This window comes from Montipora capricornis, chromosome 7 (assembly GCF_036669925.1).
Source record: "Montipora capricornis isolate CH-2021 chromosome 7, ASM3666992v2, whole genome shotgun sequence".
Lineage (NCBI taxonomy): Eukaryota > Metazoa > Cnidaria > Anthozoa > Scleractinia > Acroporidae > Montipora > Montipora capricornis.
In genome coordinates this window covers 21,201,341-21,211,782 of record NC_090889.1, presented here as the reverse complement: position 1 = coordinate 21,211,782, position 10,442 = coordinate 21,201,341, and the positions used below count along the sequence as shown (strand labels likewise).

Here is a 10,442-nt window from a genome sequence, read left to right as displayed (position 1 = left end):
TTCAACACCACTAGTGTCTACATCTACATCTACATCTACATGTTCCAGCACTCGGCAAAAGTCCCTTTTTGACTTGTGGCTGTTTCTGCTTAGGTCGGTAGCCTCGCAGCTCCTACAAGGTCTCACCTGATTGGAGACCACCCTTATGGTTTAACAAAAGAACAAATAGCAGAAACAATGGCCCTTTTGTTTTAGGCCAAGGGAAACAGAAACAATGGCCCTTTTGTTTTAGGCCTAGGGTCCATTGTTTCTGTTATTTGTTCTTTTGTTAAACCTCAAGGGTGGTCTCCAATCAGGTGAGACCTTGTAAGAGCTGCGAGGTGACCCGCTTAGGTGGCCTCCTACACCACAAATCTTTTTAGAGACATCACCGCGAAGCCAGCCACTTCTGCTGGAGAGAACAGGGCAGCCACAACATTAGGGACTTTATCCCCTACTCTTCGCGAATAGTGCTTGGGTTCTTTAACGTCCCACGGGGAACTTTTGTACATAAAAGATATTTGTGTGATGGGGCCTACGGTTTATAGTCCTTATCCGAGAAGACTCGAAAGTCTAACCATTTGCAGATGAAATTCCAAAGGCATCACTTTCTCCTCAGTTATTTTAAGATCCTGAGTGTTGATCCAGCCGGGGTTCGAACCCGCGACCTCCCGCATGACAACCCGATGCTCAACCAGCACCCGGCAAAGAACCTTTGCCTTCTGCCTAGGTGGCCTCATACACCGTAAGCCTTTTTGGAGACATAACTGCCAAGCCGGCCACTTATGCTGGAGAGAACAGGACGGCCACAACACCAGGGACTTCATCCCCTACTCTTCTCGAATAGTGTGTGGGTTCGTCCCACAGGGAACTTATGAACATAGAAGATATCTGTAGGACGGGACCGGTGCACCGGTGGCTCAGTTAGTTGAGCAACGGTGTGCCCTGCGGGAGGTCGTGAGTTCGACTCTGGCCGGACCAACACTCAGGGTCTTAAAATAACTGAGGAGAAAGTGCTGCCTTTGTAATTACATCTGCAAATGGTTAAGACTTTCAAGTCTTCTCGGATAAGGACTATAAACCGTAGACCCCGTCTCACAACCCTTCAATGTTCACAACCCAGTGGGACATAAAAGAACCCACACACTATTCGTAAAGAGTAGGAGCTCGTGGTGTTGTGGTCAGGCCTCATTTCATTCGTTCATGTGCTGGGTGAGATCGCTAATGGACTGATAGCGGCTGCCAGCGGCGCCTACATATGCTTATGTCCGATCTTGCCCTTACCGAATATAACTCCTGGCTAGGTTGTTAAATTATTAAAGTGAAGCAATTCTTGCTCTAACAAGATAGTGTTTCAGAGAGTTGTCCTTCCTATAAGCAACCATCGGGGGATTTTGTAATATTTGCGAGCATGGCGATGATCTCGTTGTCATCAAAGTTGGCCATTGAGTTCTGATAAGTACTGTTTCTTTATAGCAAGACCAGTTTCGGAAACTTAACTGGCTTTCTTCGTCAGTTGCTTTTGCTAGTGCTCGAGTGGTTGTGAGTGGGAGTTTGACCAAAGTTACTTCAGAGTGCAAAATGCATTAAGGTTTATAGTCCTTATCCAAAAAGACTTGAAATTACAAAGGCAGCACTTTCTCTTCAGTTATTTTAAGATCCCGAGTGTTGATCCGGCTGGGGTTCGAACCCGCGACCTCCCGCATGACAGCACACTGAAAAACATTGACTGCAGACTGTGCAGACCGTCCGTAAAATGAAAATTGGGTTAGCCTGAATTAGGCCTAAATAACAATCGTTAGCCTAATTAGTCCTAAATAACAATCGTTAGCCTAATTAGTCCTAAATAACATTCAGATTAGCCTGTTTACGGTTAGGTCTCAATATTAGTGAGGGTAACACCATATTTTATCCCTGGTCTGCACGGTCTTCACAGTCCGTAGTCTGCGTTTTGGCGTGAACGCTGCATGACAGACCCATGCTCAACAAACCTAGCCACCGGTGCGCGGTGTCTCGGAATACAGACATATTACGTCACAAAGTGTCCCCCAAATACTGCTCCTCAAATAAGAATAAACAGTTGCATTTAACCTAAGATAAAAATAGCACTAACCTTCATCCTTAGCTTATTCCCGATATAATTAGCAAAGGCTTAGACTTAAAGGGACACCTCATGTTGGATGTCAAAATTGGGTGTGCATCTAATTTGGTGCATTTTTGGACATAAGTGTCGACTGGTTTCGTTTAGATAATGAATGAAACGGTCTATATCAACTCTCTGTTTTTTTGGACATAAGTGTCGACTGGATTCGTTGAGATAATGAATGGAACGGTCTATATCAACTCTCTGTTTTTTTGGGTAATACAATAAAAGGAATTTTTTAACCTGGCTATCCCCCATTGAGACCCTCAGGTGTGGATCGTATGTTTGGTCTTCAGTCTTCATCGGCTGTTGGCTCTTCTGATAATGAGTCTGCTGCTTTTAAGTTAAAATTTGACCCTTATATAATTCATATTCACCACATGAGCTGCGGCTGGACTCATTCATATAATAGGAAAACAAAATTCTCGAAATTACCAGTATTTAAAGCTTCACTCCAATATAATTTTTTTTCTGGTGGTGGTGATGTTCGGGTTAAAAACTCGTTTTGATATCCCGAAAAGCATTTATTTTATTCAACCTCTGAGGGGAAACTGCAAGTGGGAAGATTATTTAAAATAAATGCTTTAGTTTAGGGGTATGAAAACGGAGTGTAACAAAATGTGGAAAAATTAAAATTAGACGAAGTAAATGGTTTAGGTGTAAAAAAACGGGTGTAATAAAACCGCCATCATTTATGTGTGTCGACATGTTATTAGATGAAGAAATAAAGAATTCAACAAGTTATGCACATAAATTATTGGAGTGTCGGGAAAAGAAGTAAGCGAGGAAGTCGAAAAAAATAGACTTGAGTTTTCAGATAAATAATGATTAAAAATACCGTGATTAAAAAATATGCCATTTTATAATTATCACTTTCAAAAAGAAAGCACTACGGCCAGTTTCAATAGCAATTCAACCTTCTATTTTATTTATTTAGTTATTAGAATCGAATTTAGAACAAATTTTTTATGCAAAGCCTGAGCGGGTACCCCCGGTCCTTCTAGCAAGATACTTGTTTACTTTTCTCGTTTTATTCATAACAGATGGGGGATTATCAGCCAAAAAATTGCGTGGTTCTCTCAGACGTTACAAGAAACCATGGGAGCGAATTCTGAGTTCTGTTCCGTTAACTTTAAGGCCATTTTTTGCCTTGTGCTATTTGCAACTCTGACCAATTTTGTTTTCAGCGAAAATCTTTACACATCTATTCTTGATGATGCCAGAGATGCGCTAATGGGCTTTTCTTCTTCGCCTACTCCAACCACAGCGCCCACGACACGTTCACCATCCGGATGGGAATTCTCAAGTTCGTCGAGTAGGTTTGATTGATAATTATCTCTCGGTTCATGTCATTAGCGAGGTGCGACAAAAACAAGAACTCCACAAAAAATTAGGTTCAATGGCTCTGCACTCCCCGCTCATGCGTTTTTCATTTTGAATCCATTTCTTTGCCGTTTTCAATTTTGCGCCGATGATATTAGTATCACTGGTTAAAGGAGGAAAAAGAATCGTACTGTACTTTCAGCACACATTTTATTGCCGACCTTAGCCTACGTAGCATGGCGGTTTTTTGTCGAGCCGGGCGCACGAGCGGCGAAGCCACGAAATTCGCGCGCGAAACACGCGAGAACGAGCGGTTTTTCTGCCCTCGCCCGCCTTTATTACTTGGCAACCAAAACCGCCATGCTACGCAGGCTATGCCGACCTCTGCATAGCAACAACGCGAAATCACCAAATTCCAGGTTTTAAGGACAACGTGATCGTACAAATGCGAATCTTTCATTCTATATTTTTATGCTGAAACGGTTCGAAAAATTCTATTTTAGGATGATTCGCCCACATTGTGCGATGTGAACGAGATGAAATAAGCGCGAAAGACTTGGGATTGTGCAAAGTTACATTTTGAAGTGCCGTTTTTGTCGGCGTCGCCGTAGTAAATCTTAAAGGCCCTATTAGGGAGATGTGAACTCCCTACCGTTTTAGAGTACCATGTGAAGCCCCTTCGATAAATGTTCATTTCTTTCCACCAAGCATCCACACCATCGATGCTTATTATTTTATGGCCGGTTACTGTGAAGCTTCCCTAGGATAAAGATACTGGGAGGATCGAGCAAAAAAAAAAAAAAACTTCGAAGTACATTTACTAAGCTCGATAACTATCCCCCACCTGTTTCCATTATTTTCACCACAATGGAAACGACGTAGATGTTCGACGTCATATAAGGGGAAAAGGAATACCGGTATTCCATGCTGTGCATGTTTCAGGTAAGCATATACGCATGCATACAAACCTGGATATCCAATACTAAAATTAATCAAACGCTAGAGGATGAATAAATCATCTGAGTCAGTTTCGACTTCCGCCAAGTGATTCAGTTCGGTGTTTTGTTCTTTTCCATATTACTTATCCTAATATATGCATTCCGATTTCATTTGAATTTGCCGACTCTATTTATGGCAAGGGACAGTCTACTAGGACTCTACTCGGCCTGTCCTTATTCCCTCTCGCTCATTTTCTTTGTAAGGGAATCTTTACTGACGTAATTTTTTTTGCATTTTCTTTTATTAACAAACGAGTTTGCTCACAGAATGCATCATGTTATTTACAAATTGACTTCAATTTAAGATCTCCAATTTTAAAGCTTTTCGCCTTCAGAAAGAGCCAGTTATTAGCCATCAAAAACTGATAATTCCGGTAAAAATTCTGCCCAGTGATTGGCTAACATCAGGTCTGCTAAATTTGGAACTGAAGGGATGGAACACCAATTTTTTTCTTCGTGTTCGACGGGAGACTCGTGCCGCCGCTAAGATTTGAATCTTAATTAAATAATTAACGCAAAGTATGTTTTACCCTCTGAATAGTGCTGGATAATGTTATGAGGCCTTTTCACAACTGAGGCCAGAAGAATATGCACAATTCGGAAAGCAAAGGAACTCTCAGTTAAAGATACATTTAAAAGGCAGTCTTAAGACCTAAAACCCCACTGATAAACTGAAGCAGTTCTCAGCCTAATTCTTCGATTGATTTATGTCTGATTATTCAAAAAGCAGCTTACCGTAATCAGTTCATTTTTCAATTGAAGTAACCCTTTCAACCTAATTATCTCCATGGTAAACGGAGAGGTAAACAGTTTCCCGAATGGACCATGATTTTACCGTTGCAGCTAAATTAAATGGCCTAAAAATGAAGCGAACCTGCTGGTGATCCTATTTTGATACAAACCTCTGTACTTTTTCTCATGTTAAAATTTCAAACAACAGGATTTACGTGATACAAGCAGTGACAGAGGTCTGTATTAATACAAGGTTACGGGTAGCCTCGCAGTCACCCAAGTCATGTCGCGCCTTTTCTTCAGTTCCTTCAGAACTTTAAGAAAGGCACCAGCAATGGTTTGAATCTGAAGTCGTTTTAAAACTTTTAATCCGGTTTATTGCTTAAGGAAATTAACAAAGGACAACATACAATCAAATTTTTTTTTTTTTTAATGGAGCATGAACCAAACCATTCCGCGACCTGAAATTGTGACATCTCAATCACATGATCTCAGGGCAATTATTCATTTATGGTTTTTCCAATTCATATCTGCAGTCGAATCACATGCATCACGATTGCCTTCGACCGGAGTATCAAAGAGAAAGTCACCGTCCAATAAGTTCTTGGTAGCCCTCGATCAAATTGAGAGATCAATCTACGCAGCGCAGGCAGCTTCGGGATCGCGAAATCGTCACAGCAGCCAACGCTTAGCAAAAATCAAAGCAAACATCAAATTAGCGACGCAGCAACGAAACTATCTCTTTGCCCGTCAAGCTGTCGGTCTTGGGTTATACTCCGCAGTTCAACTCGCGAAGACAAGTGGTCGAAAAAAGCGATCTACCACTAGTACTGGCTCTGCGGTTAAGGCTTATATGAATTCCGTTAAGAAAGATCTTGGCGCCGCTTCTTTTGACACTTTTATGAGTGTCAATGGAGACGTCACTTTGATGTTTGCTATTGATAATACTGGCAGTATGTGGGACGAAATTCAAGCGGCTAAATCCATTGCCAAATCTATTGTCAATCACCGAAGGGATGAGGATGTGGACTACATTTTATCCCCATTCAACGATCCTGGTAAGTGCTAAAAATCCTTTAGTTCCCGGCGTAGCTGGCTGATTTCTTGAGTTTGGATCGCGCAAGAGATAGCCCAACGCGCGAGGGGAATGGACAGGGAAGAATACTCACCCTTTGCATTGGCTTTGTCCAATCCTCCCCGCCCACAACCTCCACTCGGCTGCGCTGTTAGTTTCCGCGCGGCTTCTTCGCTAGTTTGAGCGCTTTAAGGCCGCCAGCTACGAAGGCGTCTTCCTTCAGTGCTAAAATCGCAGCTATTCCAAAAATAAATGCATTGAGAGCAAAAACCAAGACCCCCATGCAGACCAAACAGTTTGAAGGTAACAACCTACTATAAGGGAGTAAATTTAGATTTTACGCTGATTGTCTATGTAAGAGTCACTTTTGATAGGGTAAACATTATGTTCGAAATTGTTTCCAAATCTTTACAAGAAAAGTTCCCAACTGACTGCTTTAAGGCGAAGAATTATTTAACCCGGCCTGTTGAAGAATCCTCGATTCAAATAAGCTGATCAGTTTAAAAGGAAAATAAAATGTGCAGGTGGTGCGCATGCTAAGTGCGGGAAAACGCGAGAGAGCAAATCACAATGAAGAGAATCCCTGTAAGATATTTTCAAGCAAGTCTTTATGCGTAGTACTACAATTAAAAATGCTTCCTTGCTCCAACGAAATTTGTCTCTTCTGTCCTGTTTCGCGTGTTTGTTGCATCTTTCCAGGAACTGGACCAGTCACCTACGAAGGAAAAGGAAATGGAACAAATTTCGAGAAAGCTATCGACAGCCTCTCTGCCAGCGGAGGTGGAGACTGCCCAGAGCTTACCTTCAAAGGCATCCTCGACGCTATGCGTGAAAGTCCGAACTACGGCTCGCCTATGTACGTTTTTACCGACGCCTCTGCCAAAGACTATTCAATTGACAACATGGACGAAGTTCTCAGCTTCGCCAACAGAGACTTCGGGAATGGCATTACTATAAACTTCTTTACAACTGGTCTTTGTTGGAAGTCGAGCTATAAGCCATTTGAAGAACTAGCCAAAGAGACCTGTGGTTACATGTTTAATCTCCCCAAATCAAATGACCTTAAGAAGCTGTCTGGGATTACCGCTGGTGCACTTGTAGGTGCGACTTGCCTTGAAAGCGGAGGAAGTAATAGTGCAAGCGGGAAAAAGAGGCGAAGTGTGCGAGGTTCTACGTACAGCATCACTGTTGATGATTCCACAGAGAAGATTTTCATCACCGTAGTGAGGCAAGGATCAAGCCAAAAGGTCGCCCTTAAGGATCCGAAAGGGAGAGATGTTACCGTGGGTGTCACCAAGTTTCTCACCCTTGTAATTTACGAAATCAACAATCCGCTGTTTGGAACGTGGAAGCTGGCCGTGTCAGGAAGTGGTAAACATTCCTACCAGGTCAAAGGCGTCAGTAAAACAAACGTGGACTTTGAGTATTTCTTCATCATGATTCCGAGCCGTGGAAGAGGAAAACCAATACCGATATCACATCCTCTGCTGGGTGAGCACTTCGTCAGTCCCTACTCCTCAATCCCTCACCTTTTATAACTATTTCCTAATCCCTTTAGGCTTTTATAGATTGTGCAAGTAAAAGTGGCATTTTATGCTACTAGCAGTGCCCATGTTTTGCCCAAATTATGCTCTTGTTTACCAATTATGCCACTTGTTCTTAAAATTATTTCTTTTTCAAAATGAGCGAAACAAGTCCAAAAAACGTATCACGATCTTTTGGCAATACTTTTTTGGTGTGACAGGCTCCTGTTCTAATATATATATATATATATTTGCTATCTTTGTCTTCAGGCAACTTCCAGTCCCGTAATCTCCTGCCAGACTGCCAGCGTCCTCGGCTCTCTCTCTCCGTTACCAAAGCGCGAATGCGGCTAAAACATTAAACAAAAATGGTCTCAGGGTTATCAATGTACTCCAATTATACAAGCAGTGCTCCTTTTTAAAAATCAGCCAAAATTAAGCTAGTTTCCTCAAATTAATCGAAAAATTCTGCTAGCACAATCTATAAAAGCCTAAATCCCTTACCTCAGATTCCCTAATTCATAGTCCCTATTCTTAATTTTCCTCGTGCACAAGAAACAAGAAACTAGATATAGCGACCTGGAACAAGAGACACGGGACGAGGAAATAGGGATTTAAAATGAAAGATCAGGGAATGGGTTCAAGAGGCCTCGTTCCCAGTTCCTTGGCCCAAATTCATTCCCAGTACCCTTTCTTTTTTTCTTTTCAGTTTTCGTATGAACGTGAAAACTCTATTCTTTTGAGCCGTGCATAGATTAAACCTTTTAGCACTCTAAGCAATGAGACGATCAGAGCAATTTTTGGGTTTTTGTTCTAAAATTAAAAGGACGGCAAGACTTTCAATTCTTGTTTTGAGCCCTCATGATGTTTTTTAACTCAAAGCGCTTCCTCAACTTGGTAGCTTTGCAAGGGTTTTCAAAGAGCATTAAACACCGCAATTTCAACTGAGGAATAGCAGACCAAAGACAAATGGAAGTGTTTTAGGGACCAGAAAGCAGAGCTAAACTTAGGCAACGGGATAATAACAGTATATTCTTGAGAAGGGAGGATGGTCTTCCCAAAGTTGCGTGTAACCTTCAGATAGGGGCTTTTAGAACTACACATTTGCCCTCTAAACCGCGCTTTTGAATATACTTTTCATAGGCATGTTTAAAATTTAGGCTCAGAAAAGGCGTGTTAGACAACTTATTTTCCCTTTTCGTTTTATGTACCAGGACACGACCCAGCTCGCGTCGTCATAACTGTTGCCGGAAATGCGAAGATCAACAGGAACACGCTCAAGCTTGACTTAATAAGCGAGGACGGGAGACGTTTAACAACAGCCACTGTGACCCCCCGCGGAACAAGTGGTGCTCACTTTAGTGCCTCCTTCCGTTGTCCCGCTGTGCCATTTACACTGAAATTACGGGGAAAGACAAAGAAAGGATACAACTTCCAACGCAGGTCACATAATATTGTACATCCCAGCAACACACTTATCAGAGTAATCTACGCCAGAAACGATTATACAATCCCCGCGGGCCGCAGTAGCCTTGTGACGTTCTTGATGCACAACAATGGGCCGACGGACACCTTTGATATCAAAGCCAAGGATCGCATGAAATACTTCCAGAATCTTCGCGGTTCCAGCATCACTGTCCGCCAGAGTCGCACCAGTTTCTTCTCTGTCGTCTTGAAGGCGCCCCTCTCGGCCTCACCAGGCAAAGGAGATGAGCTGCTGGTGACCGCTAAGGGCCGAAAGTCGAAGAAGACCGTTTCTCTATTAGTGAGGCTGATGGTCGCGACCTGACAGAAGTGCACAAGAATCGGTCTTCTGCGTTCATGGGATTTAGATTTAAGCCCTTGAACCATTTTTATTTTGGGGTAATTTTATAATCCATTTAGGTTTGCTTTGCTTTAAGAAGGGATATATAAAGCTCGGTATTTCGAAAATCATCACTAGAGAGTAAAGATTAGGGTGAGCCTTTCACTTTAAAGTTTCTAAATCATCGCGTAAAGATCGTGGCCAAGAAGATCCGTTTCTATAGACTCTCATATGCCAACTCGAGACCATTATCAGTTAAGAAAACCAACAAAGGAACTCTTGCCAACAGCGAGAAGTGATGGCCGCTGGAAAAAAAAAAATTGAAAAAAAGGTTAGAAGAAATGAATGAGTGCTGATATGGATAAGGGATTACGCTTTCTGCTTTGCTAAAATTTGTAACTTTTTGTAATGAAAACGGGAATAAAGCAATGAAGAAAATCATGACTGGTGTCCGGGAACTATCTCGGGAAAATGTCACAAAAACGATGTTTGGTTTTTCAATGCTTAGTCGCGACGTGCTAAAAATGGGTGATGCTTTTGTTCCAAGGCTGTCATTACTTGAATGGCATTTTCGGCGAAATGATTTTGACATAGGTACCAGACATTACTCCAAGAAAAAGACAAGTGAGCTTTACCAGATGTTGGGTACTAAAAAAACCGGTTCATTTGGCAGATGTGTCCAGAAATGACTCTAATGGACCCTTATCACGCGGGGCCTATGTTGGCCAGAGACAATAGATTTCGTAGGCCGAGCCTCGAGTTTATGTGTTTGGAAACGAGTTTTACCAGGCAAAAACAAAAGTTTCTCGTCCCTCGGGAATCAACATGGCCGCTGTGTGAAAAGAGTCAATAGAGTATTTTCACT

The 10,442-nt window shown here is 42.1% G+C and overlaps 1 protein-coding gene across 1 annotated transcript; it reads left to right on the top strand.

Annotated features, from left to right (window-relative positions):
• Positions 1-3,209: 3,209 nt before the first annotated feature.
• Positions 3,210-10,015, top strand: LOC138057706 (von Willebrand factor A domain-containing protein 7-like). The gene is made up of 4 exons (XM_068903634.1): positions 3,210-3,428; positions 5,712-6,233; positions 6,950-7,741; positions 8,988-10,015. Exons 1-4 carry the CDS (start codon positions 3,221-3,223, stop codon positions 9,560-9,562), a joined length of 2,097 nt encoding a protein of 698 aa, XP_068759735.1. The 5' UTR covers positions 3,210-3,220; the 3' UTR covers positions 9,563-10,015.
• The last annotated feature ends 427 nt before the right edge of the window (positions 10,016-10,442 follow it).